Source organism: Squalius cephalus, assembly GCF_949319135.1.
Source record: "Squalius cephalus genome assembly, chromosome: 14".
Classification (NCBI taxonomy): domain Eukaryota; kingdom Metazoa; phylum Chordata; class Actinopteri; order Cypriniformes; family Leuciscidae; genus Squalius; species Squalius cephalus.
The window spans coordinates 14,228,214-14,247,818 of NC_137135.1; the positions used below are offsets into that span (position 1 = coordinate 14,228,214).

General features: G+C 37.3%; 2 protein-coding genes across 3 annotated transcripts in view; both read left to right on the top strand.

Annotated features, from left to right (window-relative positions):
• Window positions 1-19,605, top strand: part of sowahab (sosondowah ankyrin repeat domain family member Ab) — a 394,094-nt gene that overhangs the window by 28,843 nt on the left and 345,646 nt on the right. The window lies entirely within an intron of this gene.
• smyd5 (SMYD family member 5) lies at window positions 268-14,359 on the top strand. 2 transcript variants are annotated; one of them, XM_079893259.1, is made up of 13 exons: window positions 268-562; window positions 865-973; window positions 1,971-2,110; window positions 5,182-5,303; window positions 6,690-6,759; window positions 6,877-6,981; window positions 7,267-7,329; window positions 9,025-9,095; window positions 9,195-9,301; window positions 9,538-9,594; window positions 9,772-9,866; window positions 11,179-11,249; window positions 13,233-14,359. In XM_079893259.1, the coding sequence occupies exons 1-13, from the start codon at window positions 470-472 to the stop codon at window positions 13,375-13,377; spliced, it is 1,248 nt and encodes a 415-aa protein (XP_079749385.1). In that variant the 5' UTR covers window positions 268-469; the 3' UTR covers window positions 13,378-14,359. The 2 variants fall into 2 exon arrangements, with proteins under 2 accessions (XP_079749385.1, XP_079749386.1); XM_079893260.1 differs by lacking the exon at window positions 13,233-14,359 and having other exon boundaries at window positions 388-562; window positions 9,772-9,954; window positions 11,179-11,227.

Below are 19,605 nucleotides of genomic sequence, written 5' to 3' on the forward strand. Positions count from 1 at the left end.
TTGATCAGCTCGTAAAAATATCAAGTGATTTTGAGCCTTAGTGTATAATTTAGATTTACATTATTCATTTAAGATTACTCTGAAAGAGGTTTTGCACGTTTTGATAACACTTAATTCATTAAAACCAGCTCGTATGTTTGTTCATAATAACTATATCATGTTCGAGTTGTAAACCAAACATATTCCCGGGATCCGACTCAGAAGAACAATTCATTCACGAATTTGACGTCACTAGTTACCAGTTGACTCGCCCCGCCTTCCAACGGCACATTTCTACGATTTTATCAAGAAGCACCAGCACATACTTCCTCCTTTAAGCGTAGCATTTATGTTTATAACAGGCAGGAGCGATATTGTCTTCCAGAATAAATCTATCTATACAGTCGAGTGTTGACAGTGAATGGAGATGTAACACATGCACACTATTGGTCAATCCGAGGGGTCAGAGGTTGATATGTAAATATCCAACATGGCGGCCCCCGTAGATGACATGTTTTCTCGCTGCGTGGATCCTGCAAAAGCTAGTAATTGCGTGGAGGTCCGATTTATCGATAATGTCAAGGTATGCAGAAGTAGTGCCATGATAGAGATGCCTCCTCATTTAATAATCCAGTTCAGTCATGCTTTCTTAAGAGGTTTAGCTTGTGATTATGGTGCTCGCACCCCTCCCATGCCAGCCGGTTTATTATGCCAGAACCTGCAACAAACCCAAAATATGCAAACTGTGACAAATAATCATATTCATGTTCTCTTAAGTGGGGACATATATGTGGACATGCACTTTTAAATGGGTTTCTCCTATCTCATGTTCCAGACAGCAGCAGTTACATATGTGTATATTATTTTGTAATTATATTTCTACAGGGCAAAGGATTATTCGCCAAAAGATCGTTCAAAAAGGGTGACACTATTTTTATTGAGCAGCCTCTAGTTTCATCTCAGTTCTTGTGGAATGCCTCGTACAAATACAGAGGTGAGTACCTTATAATTATCCAGACGTCCTTGATCATATATTGGTGATGATTGACCTCATCAAGCTATTATTCAGCTTTGTGGATATAACTAAGGCTATACAGGGGGTGGACAATGACACTGAAACACCTAGTTTTAGACCACAGTAATTGAATACTATGGTGTAGGTACTCCTTTCGCCCCCAGTACAGCATCAGTTCATCTTAGGAATGACACATACAAATCCTTTACAGTGGTCAGAGGGATTTCGAGCCGTTCCTCTTCCACAACAGTGGTCAGGTACATGACATGAGATGCGGGTGGAAGAAAATGTTTTCTGACTTGCTCCTCGAAAACACCCCAAAGTGGCTCAAAAATATTAAGATCTTGTGACTGTGCAGGCCATGGAAGATGTTCAACTTCACTTTCATGTTCATCAAACCATTCTGTCACTTGTCTTTCAGTGTGTATTGGTGACCCCCTTCAGGGTACAATATTTGAACCATTAGGTGCACATGGTCTTCCACAATGGTTCTGTAGTTCTTGGCAGTGAATCAACCACAGTAGGGAAGGCCATGATATTGCAGCCCAAACCATCTCTGATCCACCTCGTGCTTCACTCTGAGCAGCATGGTGGCATGCCAACATTACCCAGGATACCATAGCTCTCCATACTACACAAAGACTTGAGGTCCTGGTCACAGATGAGCCAGAGAGAGACACACAACAACAATTTGTCCTCTTTTGAACTCTGTCTCCCATTATGTTGTGTGAATTGCAATATTTTCACTATTTTTGGTGCTATTGCTCTGCTATTTCAACCTTCACACTCTGCTCTTACTGATGAAATATAAAATCAGTGAAGATTGGCCAACAGGCTGCACATATATTGGTGTGAATCCTACAGCAATATATTGACCAATGTTTCAGTTTCTTTGTCCAAGCCCTGTATTTGTAACTATTTGCTCGGTTGTTCATGTGTCCCTGTACCTGGCGTGTTTTCTTCTTCCCGTATTCAGCGTGCGAGTACTGTCTGCGTGCTCTGGAGACAGCGGAGGAGAATGCCAGGAGGTTGAGTGGTCTGCCAGCTCTGAGTCTGCCTCACCCTGAGCTGTGTAAGGTGCGACCTGACCGACACCAGGCCTGCCCACAGTGTCAGGTACACTTGATGTTAATATGTTCCCATGTGTTCTTGATGCCATCTGTAGTGTTTGACCCACAGGTCAATCCCATAATCTGGTTAATAATCCAGAATAAGATGATTACATCTCGCTTAATATTTTTTATTCTTAATAACAAACAGACTATGTGATATTATTAACCATGTAAAGCCTGACATGTGAAACAATAGTCAGAAAAAAAAAACATATTTAATTGAATCTTTAGATCAAAAAGTCTGCATGTGTGTTTTACATTTTGTATTGTATTTTATACATCAGGCTTTTATGGTTCATATAGTATGGTATAGGAGAATATTGAGCATATATGAGGAGAAATGCTTTTATTCAGAGGCTCATACTGAGTGAAAAATATGCAATTTGGTGCAGTTTCTGATAGTCATATGGCAAGAGAATAATATACGTTCTGAACGCTTGTAATGTAAATCATTAAGATGAGGTCTTTATAACACTAGAGTAGACTACATACAAAAAATGCATATAAATATCAGTTGTCACGCTACAACTTCTAATAATACAGTGAGGAAAATAAGTATTTGAACACCCTGCTATTTTGCAAGTTCTCCCATTTGGAAATCATGGAGGGGTCTGAAATTGTCATCGTAGGTGCATGTCCACTGTGAGAGACATAATCTAAAAAAAAAAATCCAGAAATCACAATATATGATTTTTTAACTATTTATTTGTATGATACAGCTGCAAATAAGTATTTGAACACCTGTCTATCAGCTAGATTTCTGACCCTCAAAGACCTGTTAGTCTGCCTTTAAAATGTCCACCTCCACTCCATTTATTATCCTAAATTAGATGCACCTGTTTGAGGTCGTTAGCTGCATAAAGACACCTGTCCACCCCATAAAATCAGTAAGAATCCAACCTACTAACATGGCCAAGACCAAAGAGCTGTCCAAAGACACTAGAGACAAAATTGTACACCTCCTCAAGGCTGGAAAGGGCTACGGGGAAATTGCCAAGCAGCTTGGTGAAAAAAGGTCCACTGTTGGAGCAATCATTAGAAAATGGAAGAAGCTAAACATGACTGTCAATCTCCCTCGGACTGGGGCTCCATACAAGATCTCACCTCGTGGGGTCTCAATGATCCTAAGAAAGGTGAGAAATCAGCCCAGAACTACACAGGAGGAGCTGGTCAATGACCTGAAAAGAGCTGGGACCACCGTTTCCAAGGTTACTGTTGGTAATACACTAAGACATCATGGTTTGAAATCATGCATGGCACGGAAGGTTCCCCTGCTTAAACCAGCACATGTCAAGGCCCGTCTTAAGTTTGCCAATGACCATTTGGATGATCCAGAGGAGTCATGGGAGAAAGTCATGTGGTCAGATGAGACCAAAATAGAACTTTTTGGTCATAATTCCACTAAACGTGTTTGGAGGAAGAAGAATGATGAGTACCATCCCAAGAACACCATCCCTACTGTGAAGCATGGGGGTGGTAGCATCATGCTTTGGGGGTGTTTTTCTGCACATGGGACAGGGCGACTGCACTGTATTAAGGAGAGGATGACCGGGGCCATGTATTGCGAGATTTTGGGGAACAACCTCCTTCCCTCAGTTAGAGCATTGAAGATGGGTCAAGGCTGGGTCTTCCAACATGACAATGACCCGAAGCACACAGCCAGGATAACCAAGGAGTGGCTCTGTAAGAAGCATATCAAGGTTCTGGCGTGGCCTAGCCAGTCTCCAGACCTAAACCCAATAGAGAATCTTTGGAGGGAGCTCAAACTCCGTGTTTCTCAGCGACAGCCCAGAAACCTGACTGATCTAGAGAAGATCTGTGTGGAGGAGTGGGCCAAAATCCCTCCTGCAGTGTGTGCAAACCTGGTGAAAAACTACAGGAAACGTTTGACCTCTGTAATTGCAAACAAAGGCTACTGTACCAAATATTAACATTGATTTTCTCAGGTGTTCAAATACTTATTTGCAGCTGTATCATACAAATAAATAGTTAAAAAATCATACATTGTGATTTCTGGATTTTTTTTTTTAGATTATGTCTCTCACAGTGGACATGCACCTACGATGACAATTTCAGACCCCTCCATGATTTCTAAGTGGGAGAACTTGCAAAATAGCAGGGTGTTCAAATACTTATTTTCCTCACTGTATGTCTTCGTAAAATGGTATTTAAATGCTTCGTTTTATATCAAAGCTCTGTAGTTTTAAGGTGGGGGCAAAACATATAATAAATGAGTACAATGATCATTGAGAAATGAACAAATAAATGTTCCTCAAAAGCAGTGTTGGGTGTGATGCATTATCTTCCCTTAAAATAAGTGATTACTCTTAATCTTTCTGTAATTTACCGTAATTACAGCTACTACGGATGTAATTGCATTAAATACTGTATTGATTATTGAACAATTCTATATAAAACAATAGTGGATTTAACATCAAAATGTAACGTCTAATGTTAAAATGAATGTTAAAGGTAACCGTCTCCCTTTAAATACTTTGATCCGTTCAAGATTAATTTATGCAAATTTCTATTATTTATTTGAAAGAATTAAAAGTGCTGTTTCATGTCTATCCTTGTATTGTTCAACTGGTCGAGGTTGATATGGGATTCAGAAAGTAATTAGCACTAAGTAATCCTATACTTTTTAGAGAGAGTAATTAGTACAGTAATCTAATTACACTGTTGAAGATGTAATTAGTAACTAGTACTTTTTAGAGGATCTTGGCCAACACTGTTCAAAAGCCTGATGTATCATATTTGATACCCACAATTTAACCTGATTTTTTTTTGTTTTTTGAAAGTCTGTTTGTATGGATAAGCAAGTAAACCTATGTTGCTTCAGTCCAGTAAATGTTCATCTTGAAATATTAGGAGCACAAGGACAGTTTTAAGTCACGATGACCTGCAAAATATGTACTTTGTGCTTTAAAAGTACTTGAGTAAAGTACAAATCCCTCAAAAAATGATTTAGCAATTAAACACAAGTACTTTAAACAGATCCTACCAATGTGTTTTTATAAAGCAGGGTTTATTTGTGACTCATCCCTGAATGGTCTTCATATGCGTTCCCTTCAGGTGATGTACTGCGGTACTGAGTGCCGACAGGCTGCATGGGAGCAATACCACAAGGTCCTGTGTCTTGGCCCTTCACATGATGATCCAGATCACCCAGTCAACAAGCTGCAGGACGCATGGAAGTAAATACTCACTCATATACAGTACCAGTCAAAAGTTTGGAAACACTACTATTTTTAATGCTTTTGAAAGAAGTCTCTTATGCTCATCAAGCCTGCAGTTAAAAACAAAAAAAAAACAGTAATATTATGAAATATTATTACAATTTAAAATAATGGTTCTCTTTTTTAATATACTTTAAAATGTAATTTATTTTTGTGATGCAAAGCTGAATTTTCATCAGCAAGTACTCCAGTCTTTGGTGTCTTATGATCCTTCAGAAATCATTCTAATATGATGATTTGATACTCAGTTATTATCAATGATGGAAACAGTTGTGCTGTTTAATATATTTTTTTGGAATACTTTTTTCAGGATTCATAGATGAGTAAAACGTTAACAGCATTTATTCATAAAAACAGCATTTATTCAAAATAAAAACATTTCTAACAATATAAATCGTTACCATCACCTTTTATCAATTTAACGCATTCTTGTTGAATTAAAGTACTAATTTCTTTAAAAAAAAATAGTTATTGTTCCCAAACTTTTGAACGGTAGTGTATATTGTTACAAAAGATTTCTATTCTAAATAAATACAGTTCTTTTTAACTTTTTATTCATCTATGAATCCTGAAAAAAGTATCTCAGGTTATAAAAAAAATATTAAGCAGCACAACTGTTTCCAACATTGATCATAAATCAGCGTATTAGAATGATTTCTGAAGAATCATAAGACACCAAAGACTGGAGTACTTGCTGATGAAAATTCAGCTTTGCATCACAAAAATAAATTACATTTTAAAGTATATTAAAAAAGAGAACCATTATTTTAAATTGTAATAATATTTCATAATATTACTGTTTTTTTTTGTTTTTTTTTGTTTTTAACTGCAGGCTTGATGAGCATAAGAGACTTCTTTCAAAAGCATTAAAAATAGTAGTGTTTCCAAACTTTTGACTGGTACTGTAGACCTTATGTAGCCCTGTCTCTTTTCAGCGCTGCGCTCATTGTGTTCTGTCTTCCGGTTTGTATTTCCGGATTGAATTTTTTCAAAAATCTTCCACTGACATTGCTTTAAACATTACAATGCTCATGATAACTTAGCTCTACAAGTAGTAAATCCACTTCACCAGCTAATTACTCTTCGACAGCGATGCCATAGAAATATACAGAGTGACCGCAAAATGGAAGTTCAAACACAAGATTCAGAAGATGGCTGAGCGCTTGTTTCTCAGGCGCATAAGGTCTACACTGAAAGTATTATGCAGAACATTAGAGTCCTTGCTTTGTCAGTAATTGATTGCTTTTGGTTTGAAGGCTGTTGGTGCATAGGCATTCTTTAGCATGCTAACCTTGAAATATATGACTCTGCTCTTGCATTAAATAGTTTTTCCATATTATCCAGGAGTGTGCACTACCCTCCTGAAACCTCCAGTATCATGATCATGGCAAGGATGGTGGCCACCATTAAGCAGGTTATTTTCTTCTATTTATTGGTTTGAATAAAGTGTCTAAGAGGATTGTTTGCCTAAATTAAATGTTAGTATGAAATAACTTCTAACAAGCAAAAACTGCTTTTGTTGCTGTTTCAGGCTCAAGATAAGGGACGCTGGCAGAGGTTGTTCAATCATTTTTGTAGTCGTACAGCAAATGAAGAGGAGGAAATAGTTCATAAATTGTTGGGAGAGAAGTTTAAGGTAAATAGAAAGTCCATAATCTTTTTTTGTACATTACTAATGCTTCACTCTGCGTCATGAAGTTTGAGTTTTTAGTTACACTTTATTTTAAGGTGATGTAGTAACATTATACTTACTCAAATAAGTGTAATATCAATTAACTACATGTACTTACTATAGAGTTAAGGTTTGGGTTTAGGGTTGGTTACTTCTATAGTAAGTTCATCTAGTAACATGTAAAGTCACCATAAAATGAAGTGTTACCAGTAAAAATGCCCCAAAATACAGTGTTGTTCCTTTCATTAGGGACAGCTGGCCTTGCTGCGTAATTTGTTTTCCACAGCACTGTACGAAGATCGTCTCAGTCAGGTCAGCCATCGTCTCTGTTTGTCTGTCTGTCTGTCTGTCTGTCTGTCTGTCTATAATTTAATAAGAAGCAAAAGGGTCATACAAAAATTAAACTACGCACTCCTTGGCAATAGTCATTGACTAGTAAATTTTTTAGTTAATTTGCCAGACATTAGTGTTGTAGTCAAGACCACCTAAACTGACACCAAGACAAGAACAAGACTTTGTGGGGTTGAGACTGAGTCAAGACCAAGACCAGACCAGCTCAAATTCATCTAAAAGATGAGAAATATCTTATATTTAATCAATAAATATTATAAGAATAATAAAACACTATATAGCTGTTTCCAATGAAATATCTAACCATAAAATTCCTCTTTGTGTTGCAGAGGTTGCACAGAAGTAGCATCTGAATTGGTACAATTACACCTGCATAAATAATGTTCAGATTAATTTAACATTAAAACATTAACATTATTTGACGGAATAATTTATTCAACTGATTTGTTCAAAGCAGCTGATTAACATAACGAAACACGTTGCCGATATTAGCAAAAACTTCAAATTAGTCACTTAATATTAACTTATTTTTTATTGAACGTTTGTATAAAATCAATATCACATTTGCATTCGTGCTCATATTCATGAAAAAAGCTCAATTCCTCTTGTGATTTTGCTTAATTATATCCTGTATAATTTTTTAGACAACCCTGCATTGATTTTGAGCCCGGCAGCACAGTAACAAAAGAAATCAAATTAGAAAGAAGTTATTGATTGCGTTTTAAGCAGTAAGTTTTACTTCAAATCACATTAATGATGTTAACAAATGAATCAGACAATGCATTGGCAATTTAGTGGTGTCCTCGCTCGCGGTTGTGGGATTGACCGATCTTGAGATAAAATCCTGAGTCTTTTTAGTCTGAGACCAAGACAAGATTGAGTACAAATGCGGTCGAGACCGAGACAAGACTATGTATGTATGTATGTATGTATGTATGTAATCCATCAAATCAGCTCATCTTCACAAGCTGATATGAAGATATGGCACAGTTTTACTTTATTCATATATGTGATATGATCTGAAAGCAAAACAACTACACTTTTAACATCAGTCAAACTTAATTAGAACTAGACCATGTATGAATGAAAATTTATGAATGCATTTTTGTCATTTTAACAGAACTTAGGGCTGGTGGTGCTTGAGACGTTGGTCATTCAGTGTTTCTGTGAATCTGTTAAGATAATAATACTACTAATAACTCTACTACTACTAACAATAAACACTAGGGTTGCACAGTATACTGTACCGTTACTATGCATCTCAAACACTGGCAAGTGAAATCTCAATTCTTAATTTATAAGTCAATGTCTAATGATAGACATTATGTAGTCGCCAAGCATATGCGAGTATCTGTGTGTCACTACTTAATTCAGTGGGTCTGTTATACTCTAAAGGTGATGATACACAGGGCAACATTTTGAGCAATATTGCTGGGCAATCTTGCCGAGCAATTGTTGCTTGGGCACTTTCCCATTGGAAATGGGCAATACATTTCTATCTGGATAATTTAGATAGGTCGTGTCTCATCTGGTTGCCCGTTGACGGCAACATTGCCCAGCAACATTGCTCAAAAAGTTGCCCTGTGTATCATCCCCTTTAACAGGAATGAAGAATAGGGCAAATGTTTGTAAAATTAACTTCGTTTGTGTATATAGTGGTTCTCTCCAGAAGGATTTCGCTCTCTGTTTTCGCTCGTTGGGACCAACGGTCAGGGTATTGGCACCAGGTAAACCACTCAATACAAACAATCAATATTTTACCCCAGAGAGATGTATCCAGCAGAATAATGTTCCTCAAGCGATTCTGATCTGACGTGTGTCTGTAGTTCTCTGAGTCAGTGGGTTCATGCGTGCGATGCACTGGAGCTTCCCAGCCAGCAGAGGGAGCAACTGGATGCTTTTATCGACCAGTTGTACAAGGACATCGACAAAGGTCATTTTTCTCTCAGTCTCCCACCTGTTTCTAGTGCTTAGATCCTCACACACATTGATCTGTACACCTGCAAAGATCTCTGCGTTTGACATCTACTTCCTCAAGCGCAGCTGAGACAGACACACATTTTACCACTTAGACGGCCATCGATCTGTGTAAAATATTATTGTTTTGGGCAAAAGTGAGAAATAAATCCAAAAGATGAACGGCTTTCATAGATCTTTTTTCTGTTACAGAAACCGGTGATTTCCTCAACTGCGAAGGCTCTGGACTTTTCCTGCTGCAAAGCTCTTGTGAGAATTGTCTTTATTCATATTGGCATGTCTTTCAGTTTGCACAGCTGTGATAATTTCACATACAGTAGAGGTTGACTTTGAGTTGCAAAAATCAGGTCAGCTTAACAAATGAGGCCTGTCTTCTTGCTCTACTAAAAGAAGTGATGATTTATTACCGTTTCTGTTGTTGTACAGGTAATCACAGCTGCGTTCCCAATGCGGAGGCGTCTTTCCCCGACAACAACTTCCTCCTTCACCTCAGCGCACTCAGTGACATCAGCCCTGGAGAGGTCAGAGGAGGATGTTGGATAATAGATGCTAAGCTGATGCTCGGAGGGAGGGTCGTAATATTCTAAAGCCTTGAGTGTTTCATTGTCGGTAGGAATTACAGTCTAGACTCTGAAGATTGGAGCAGTTTTGGCAGCTTGTCAGTTAGATTGAAAAGGCCTACATCTGCCTGCCTTCGTGCTGGAGAGGTAGAACATCGCACAGATTTATTTCATAGGTTTGTTTATCTGAATCATATTAGCCAGTGGATCACAGCTCATCATGAATTTTTTATAGCTTTTAGTAATGAATTCACATTGTAGAGCTTTATGAATTTTTATAGGGTTACCTAAAGCCAAATTTGTTTTACCTTTGTTTTCTGACACAGTGACCGTTTTTTTTCTCATCATGTTTTGCCTTTATAGCCAAGCGGATTTGTGCACAGAATCAGAATTATATTGAGAATGCTCATTAAGTTCCTGAATTTGATTTGAAGTGAGGTAGTAAACAGGATGTGGATTTGCTAGGAAGTAGAATTAAATGGGGGGAAAAAATGTTGTCATGTCATTCCAAACCTGTGATTTTTGGGGGGGAACACAAATGAAGATTAACTACCGTTCAGAAGTTGAAAGGAGTTAATAGTTTTATTCAACAAGGATGCATTAAATTGATCAAAAGTGACATTAAAGACATTTTATAATGTTACAAATGATTTCTATTTCAAACAAATGAACTGTTTTACAACCATTTTAAGCAGCACAGCTGTTTTCAACATTGATAATAATAAGAAATGTTTCTTGAGCAGCAAATCATGTTAGAATGATTTCTGAAGGATCATGTGACACTGAAGACTGGAGTAATAATGCTGAAAATTCAGCTTTGACATCACAGGAGTATATTGCATTATATATTAAAACAGAAAACAGTTATTTTAAACTTTTGAACCGGAGTGTATTTCCATACAATGGAAATATTGATGGTCTGTCAGAGAAAAAAGGAATGCTATGAATAATGATTTACATTTTGGTCTCGTAGTGACCAAAATTAAAATATTGTTAGTGAGCATGTAAAAAGGTAATTGTTTGTTTACTAAAAAAAAAAAAAAAAGGTGATATTTTCCATTGTAAATAAGTAACACCACTGTGAAACATTATGAGAGTGATTACTCCCACAGAGTAATTTCATGGCTTTGGCCAATTTATAAAACAGAAAACCATTCTTCTGTATAACGCAATTCTGAGTCATAACACAACTGCAGAAAAAACAAATAAATAAAACAAATAAGAGTTGCTGAGTTGTTGATCGTATCATGAATTTCTCTCGTCCTTTCTGTAGGAAATCTGTATCAGCTACCTGGACTGCTGCCAGAGAGACAGGAGTCGTCATAGCCGGCACAAGATCTTGAGGTAAACGAATGCAATCCCTTGTTTAAGCATTCTCTGTGAAACTGCCCAGCTGAGTCCACCTCCAGAGAGGATCAATGGCCTTGGTCTCTGGCAGCAGCTCTCGGCCTGGATAACCACAGGGGCTGTTGACTTGCTGCTGGGCCCCTGCTCTTCTATTGATCAGTTACCTGTCAATCGCAGCAGCTATACCGCCTAGATGACCAATGAGGGTTTGTTTGGAAATCCCACTTAATCTATATTCACTTTATTCCTGTGAAAAAAGCCTGACTTCACCTTGAAAAGAACTGCTGAACTTCTTGCCTGTGAAGTCGATATTAGAGACGGATATATGATGGATATTTTTTATCTTCATTTATTATGGAATAAGGGTAGAATGAAAGCCCCAATAGGGTAGATCTTCAGTGTATTCTGGTGCATTGGAATTAAGAAATATATGTGGTCTAAACACTTGAGTTTGAAAGATATATACAGTGTCTATATATATAGTTTTATGCAAAAGTGTGGGCATCCCTGATAATTATCAACATTTTATAATCTGCTGGGCTTTCGAAGCAGCAACTTCATTTGGATATAATTTATACCTTATGGAAACAGTAAGATTTCAGTTCTGAAATAACATTTATTGAACAGAAACAACACAATGCGAGTCATAACAAAAACAGATGGGTCCAAAAATTTGGGCACCCCATTGGAATTATCACGTCAATATTTAGTATAGCCTCCTTTTGCTGAAATAATAGCCTATAGTCGCTTCTTATAGCCACTGATAAGTCCCTGAATTCTGGCTGCAGGAATTTTGGACCATTCTTCCATGCAAAATGTCTCCAGTTCAGTCAGGTTTGATGGTTTCCTAGTGTGGACAGCCCGCTTCAAATCATTCCATAGATTTTCGATGATGTTCGAGTCTGGGGACTGTTATGGCCATTCCAGAACATTGTATCTGTGTCTGTGCATGAATTCCTTGGTAGATTTGGAACAATTCTTTGGATCATTGTCCTGCTGAAACAACCAACCCCTGCATAACTTCAACTTCTTGACTGATTCTTGAACATTGTTCTTAAGAATCTGCTGATGTTGGGTGGAATCCATGCGAACCTCATCTTTGACGAGGTTTCCAGCACCTGTGCTTGCCACAGAGCCCCATAGCATGATGGACACTCCACCAAATTTTACAGTAGGGAGCAGGTTCTTCTCCTGGAAAGCTGTTCTTTTTCCGCCAAACAAATCGCTTCTGGTTGTGACCAAATAACTCATCTGTCGTTTTATCTGTCCACAGCACATTATCCACATTAACACAGCTCCATTTTCTAACTATATTTCTGACTCTGGTGACACAGACCTTAAACCTTTGTGATAACTTTTCTCCATAGGGAAATTGTTTTTTAACTTAAACCTTTTAAGACAACCTTACTGTGAGCTACGAGGTTGTTAATCAATGGTATTTGCTTCTATTGAAGCCGTTTGCCCGCATTTTTTTTTTTTTTTTTCAGTGTGTTTTTTAAAATAATCATTTAACAATGGAATTCCTGGTGAAAATATTCTCCGGTTACGAATGTAATCATGGTTCCCTTAGAAGGGGAACGAGACACTCTCTATATATGTATATTATATTATATACAGTATATATAAAAATCAACATTTGTAAATGTAAATGTATAGTTTTATATTATAAGTTAAGTTACCTTTGTCCTTTTTGTCCGGTTTTAAAAACTTTTTTTGCTTCAAATCAAAGTTTGTAGTGTTGGGATTCACCTCGTAGCTGATTGGCTTGGTTCACGGCTTATAACTATGACTTTTATAAAATCCCTATGGGAAAAATTAATGGAAAAAATACTTCCGAAACCAGTGCCAATGAAAAAGGGGCGGTTGCACTCTATATGGGTTTGGAAGGACGTGAGTGTGAGTAAATAGTGACAGAATTGTAATTTCTTAATTTAGCTTTTTTAAATGATAAATTACACCATTTTCCCCTCTCATTTTCAGGGAGAATTATTTATTCATCTGTTCCTGTCAGAAATGCATGTCCCAGATGGATGATGCGGATATGACATCAGAGGATGAGGAGGAAGTGGAAGGAGAAGGCGAAACGGAGGGAGACGATTTGGAGGATGAAATGACAGATGTGTGATTTCACTCAGGTTTCTCGCCCCACCCGAACCACTTCACTTGTCTGTTTGTGGACCTATTCCATGTGATCCTGAAACCCTCCACAGGGCATAATATCTACAGCAGTTGAGAAGCCGACGTCACACTCACAGTAGCAGTACAGCTGTTATAACCTGCATCAAAGCCTATGCAAAATATAAGTGCAGTATTTTTATCATGTGCTTTTTTTTGTCATGATTTCTACCATGTAATGTCTCATATAATGCAAGATTTATTATGTTTAATAAGTCACTCAAGACACTGGTTTCATATGCAGGATTTAAATTTGATTGGTTAAACTGATTAGATTTTTGTTTTTGAAATGTTTAAGACACAAGTAGCCCCACACACACACACACACACACACACACACACAAAACTGTGACCACGCATGAAACATGATCTGTGCACTTATGGGTTATATTATATGACGACCATCCAAAAGAACGTGGATTTTCCATTTAATCACATCTGAGAGAAACTGTACAGTAATCAGATAAAGAGGAAGAAGTGACCAGCTTCATGTTATACTTTAAAGTGACTGTAAGTCAGCCAAAATTAAAATACACATTACTTGGTCTTTTTTTCTCTTTCTTACAAAAGAAAAAAGAAAGTTTTTTTTTTTCTTTATAATCTTATGTATGTAAAGATTAGCTCAACACCTTGAAATGGCTTTTCTTTTCAGCTGACAATAGCTAGGTTGCACTGGTGGAGAAATATTAAATGATTTATGGCCAAATAACTGTTTAACCATTGTTTTAGCCAATTATTGTAGCTAAAGTAGACTTTCTGAAATCTTGCCAGTAGTAAATGTACATGAGGCTATGGCAATAATTACAGTTGTTATATGCAATAAGGAGCTCTCAGAAATTGGGTGTCAGTGGTGTCCTCTACAATCTTTATTTGAATAAAGACACAATCCATAATGTCTTAAAACAGCTTTACATAAATGTTCTTAATCCCCCAGTGAGCAAGCCTGAAGTGATTGTTGTAAAAAAAAAAAAAAAAGTTTAGGTAGTGAAGGGAAGCCACGCTCATTTATCATATTGTATGTACTTAGCATTGAGTGAACATACAATACCGGTTAAAAGTTTGGAATAATTCCTCTTATGCTCACCAAGGCAGCATTTATTTGATCATATATGTATGATATACTGTAAAACAATAATATTTAAAATAACTTTTCTATTTGAATATATTTTAAAATGTAATTTATTCCTGTGATCAAAGCTGAATTTTCATCATCATTACTCCAGTCTTCAGTGTCACATGATCTATCAGAAATCATTCTAATACGATGATTTAATGCTCAATAAATATTTATTATTATCAACGTGGAAACCGTGATACTCTTCCATTCAAAAGTTTGGGGTAAGTAATGTTACAAAAGATTTATATTTCAAAAACTGTTATTTTGAAATTTCTATTCATCAAAGAATCCTAAAATCCTTATAATATTAAGCGGCAAAAACTTAATAAGAACCATTATTAATAACAGATGACCAATAATAATTGAGCAGCAAATCAGCATATATCAGAATGATTTCTGAAGGATCGTGTAACATCGAAGACTGGAGTATTGATGCTGAAAATTCAGCTTTTTAAATTGTAATAATATTTCACCATATTACTGTTTTGTTTTGCAAATGCCTCGCACAGGAATTGAATGAGAAATATTGTGATGTGTTCGTTCCCAGAGGAAAACTCAAGACTACAATCGAGGCATTTGAGGGTTTCAGAAACAGCATTTAGGGAATAACTCCCTTTGGAGTGATTTGTACTTTGCAGACCTTTTTCATTCTCAAACAGCAACACTGCACTCTAAAGATATAACAGTAGTTAAATGGTGATGCAGGTATAGTGTTCCTTCACAGTCTGGCTGATATAGGCTGTATTTGGCAGTCCTGTGCTGATGTCTTTTGAAATCCATCCTAAACGACTGGAACAAAGAAGGCAGTGGTCACTGTGACGTGCTTGGCTTATATAGGGTCTAGTTGGCTGTAGTTTGCAGTCTTTGAGATCCGTCCTAAGCGTCTGGGATGATGCAGGCAGCGGTCAGTGAAGTGTTCATCACTGTGATGCTTGTGTAGGCTGTAGTTTGCAGTTGTCGCTCAGCAACAGATGAGGTGGGAGTGGGACATGAAGCTGGACCGAATCAAACTCGCATTCACGTCTGGCTCCGATCTGTTATCTAACGCCCACTGTTCACGATCCAATCAATTCTTGATGGATAAAATCAAGTCTCTTGTTGAATATTCTGTTTCGCTTGGAAATACAGCACATTATGAAAGTCAAATGGGTCGCCAATGCCGCTTCATGTTGACTTTAAAGTAGCCGGTTTAAGTTGTCTGCTAAAGTCTTATGTGTGATTAGGTGAAATCAGTATTGGCATTGCCATCATCCAATCATTTCCTGCGGGCAGTGCACCTGCTGTCTGTCATTACAAGTGTATCAGTTCTCCAGCAGTCTTGTGTTCTTTGCTAATCTCACTGATGAGTAAGCGCTGCCATCCTAGTTTCCAAGCTGATGAATTTTGCCCCTCAATTCTCTTTTTGATGTCGAGTGAGGACGATCTGCCATGTTGCAGAAAGTATGAAAATCCTGGCAATCCCATTTTATACCTCTTTTCGTAATCCTCCAGATATTAATACTCTCATCCTCTGTTTATGAAATTCATCTTGCAGCTCTCGCACTTGCTCTCTTCTCTTCACGGATGATGTTATTGACAATTTCTATGTGTCTTCCTCATCAGACACATCTGCCAAAATAATTAAACACTTAGTGGTGCAGACACTAAATAAAGCATAAACGCGAATGTTCTCAAAGCAAAACTAAACATAATGACAGATAGGGAGTCTTCTTGCTTTGATGATCGCAAATGAACTATTGCTGGGTTTTAAGTGCTTGCTATTAGGAAGGCATTTCTATTACTGTTGCTCATATCTGGTGTTAGGGATTTGAAAAGTCTCTGTCTTTAAGTATTGCACTTCTGCAGGTAACTTGATGCATTTGTGTCACACATGAATTATACAAATCTGGCAGCTTTTTTGAGGAGAAGGGTGCTATTACATGTATGAATTATGCATTCTGAATTATAATTTAAACCTGATGGATATTAAAATGGCTGAAAGAAAAAAGAAACTACATAATAAAAAAAACTACAAAAATAAACAAAACAAAAAATAAAGCATCTACATAGCATAGTGCTGAATATAGTAACATGCTAAAGCACTCAGAACACCTTAGCAATCATAAAGTAACCTGTCGACAATTTGAACACCTTAGCATTCGCTTAGTAACAATTTCCTTTTTCTTTGTGGTTTCAATTTTATTGTATATGGGTGAATGACATGACGTGCACATTTTTGTGTCCAAGTGCATTATTTCCTTTTAAAATAATTTGATAAATTAATGACATGCATCAGTTTATTCAGTAAAACCTATTTAGTTAATTCTCACTACATTTAAATAATAAACTGTCAGAACAAATGAAAAGACTAAGAAAACTACTAATAAATTCAAAATAAAATATTGTGGCATAATTTTATGTTTAAAACCTTTCATATAAACACTTTTTATAAATATCAGTAGTTTTAAAGTTGTTGAGACAATTGAAAAACTGTTGTCTGGGAATTTGTATATTCTCAAATGGCAGGGTGGCACAACTGCAAACAAGAGTTTTTATTATGAACTGACAAGGTAATAACAGTAAAGATGATAATGCGTCATCCAGAGGAGCCCAACTGATCCTTGTGACAGTGAAAAGGTTTTTAGATCTCTCATATACTGATACACATAGCTATAAATTCTTTATTGTATTTAAAAATGTAATGTAGCTAGCATAGGTAAAAGCTAACACAGGCATCCAAGTAGAAGCATATTCAATGTAAAATTAGTTGCAAAAGTCACTTGGTGCTTCCAGGAAGTCAGGTGGTGCAACTGCAATGAATGTCCCGATATATAGTGAACAAAATTATAAAACGCAACATTTTTGTTTTTGCCCCCATTTTTCATGAGCTGAACTCAAAGATCTAAGACTTTTTCTATGTACACAAAAGGCCTATTTCTCTCAAATATTGTTCACAAATCTGTCTAAATCTGTATTAGTGAGCACTTCTCCTTTACTGAGATAATCCATCCACCTCACAGGTGTGGCATATCAAGATGCTGATTAGACAGCATGATTATTGCACAGGTGTACCTTAGGCTGGCCACAATAAAAGGCCACTCAGTTTTAGTGGGAGAGCATTTTTATCACACAGCAAAATACAACAGATGTCGCAAGTTTTGAGGGAGCGGGCAATTGTCATGCCGACTGCAGGAATGTCCACCAGAGCTGTTGCCCGTGAATTGAATGTTCATTTCTCTATCATAAGCTGTCTCCAAAGTCGTTTCAGAGAATTTGGCAGTATATCCAACCGGCCTCACAGCTGCAGACCACATGTAATCACACCAGCCCAGGACCTCCACATCCAGCATCTTACAGGGCACATCCCTGTACAGGGCAGATGGCAGACAGCATGTATGGCGTCGTGTGGGTGAGCGGTTTGCTGATGTCAACGTTGTGGATCGAGTGGCCCATGGTGGCGGTGGGGTTATGGTATGGGCAGGAGTATGTTATGGACAACGAAAACAGGTGCATTTTATTGATGGCATTTTGAATGCACAGAGATACTGTGACGAGATCTTGAGGCCCATTGTTGTGCCATTCATCCACGACCATCACCTCATGTTGCAGCATGATAATGCACGGCCCCATGTTGCAAGGATCTGTACACAATTCCTGGAAGCTGAAAACATCCCAGTTCTTGCATGGCCAGCATACTCACCGGACATGTCACCCATTGAGCATGTTTCGGATGCTCTGGATCGGCGTATACGACAGCGTGTTCCAGATCCTGCCAATATCCAGCAGCTTCGCACAGCCGTTGAAGAGGAGTCACCCAACATTCCACAGGCCACAATCAACAACCTGATCAACTCTATGCAAAGGAGATGTGTTGCACTGCGTGAGGCAAATGGTGGTCACACCAGACACTGACTGGTTTTCGGACCCAGCATAAAAAAAATAAAAAATAAACATTACTTCAGATAAATAATACATTTAAGCTAAGATTGTCTATTATTTTTTTTAATTTTTTTTGTTCTAAAATGTTAGTTTTTAAGTTAAATATGCTTTTCAATTTAAGTTATTTTCAAGATAATTTCAAAATAATTTTAGATGCCACCATCATAAGTAAAGCATGATTCTAGATAAACTGAGAATCACAATTTTTTTGTTTGTTTCAGAGATCACAATTCTCCCACAATTCTGAACAGACAACTAAACAAAATAACATGTAATTAGAAGTTCTGACAAAATGTTACTTGCTGCAGTTTATTTAAAATGTTTAATTCATCTGAATTATAAAAAAAAAAAAAAAACTCGGACTGAATGAATGATTCAATTACTCCCTCAAAAATACTTCACTTGTTTCATTACTGGATGAATCAGTGTTTTTAATCAAATCTCTTGAATGAATAATTCAATGACAAATAATTTTTTTAACAGTGACATGTAACGATGTAATCGATACAATCATTATTTGAAGCATTACGTTACTTTCAATCGTGTCATGATTCTGCCATCTAGTCCTTGTCTGTCTTTAAGTCTTGAGGCAGGATCATGACAGACCCATATTTTGTGTGCAAGCACATGGCCTTGTGTTTGGGCTGTGTGCTTGTGTTGTCTTGTTCCCTTGCCCCGCCCCCTTGTTATCCTCGTTTTGTCCTTATTATCTAATCAGTATCACCTGTTGTCATGAGTTTCTCCCTATTTAATCCCCTTGTGTTTGCTGTCCTGTGCTGGTTTATTGTCATACATTGTGAAATACTACCTGTGAGTACCCTGTCTTAGTAAATAGTCTTGTGTAGTTTTCGATCTTGTATTTGCTGTCTGTTCATAGTCTAGTTATTGTCAAGTGTAGTCTAGTTTAGTTATCCCTCGTTCGTCTTGCCTTTGTTTTGCCCCCTCATGGGTTTTGTTTTCTGTTATCAATAAACATTGTGTAATTGCATACAGTCTGCGCTTGGGTTCATCTGCAATCCTCATAACAGAATGAACCGGCCCACGCAGAACCCGACAGTATGCTTTCTCCTGTCGATCACCAATCGGACGATCTTAAACATTGGTGGCTGAAGACTATTTTCGATATGAAGAAGGGCAAGCTTC

Excerpts from the sequence above, each read along its gene's own strand:
- smyd5 (XM_079893259.1), top strand. The coding sequence starts at position 470 with ATGGCGGCCCCCGTAGATGACATGTTTTCTCGCTGCGTGGATCCTGCA. Across the intron at positions 563-864 it reads GATTTATCGATAATGTCAAG|GGCAAAGGATTATTCGCCAA; the intron begins GTATGCAGAAGT and ends ATATTTCTACAG. Across the intron at positions 5,304-6,689 it reads AAGCTGCAGGACGCATGGAA|GAGTGTGCACTACCCTCCTG; the intron begins GTAAATACTCAC and ends CATATTATCCAG.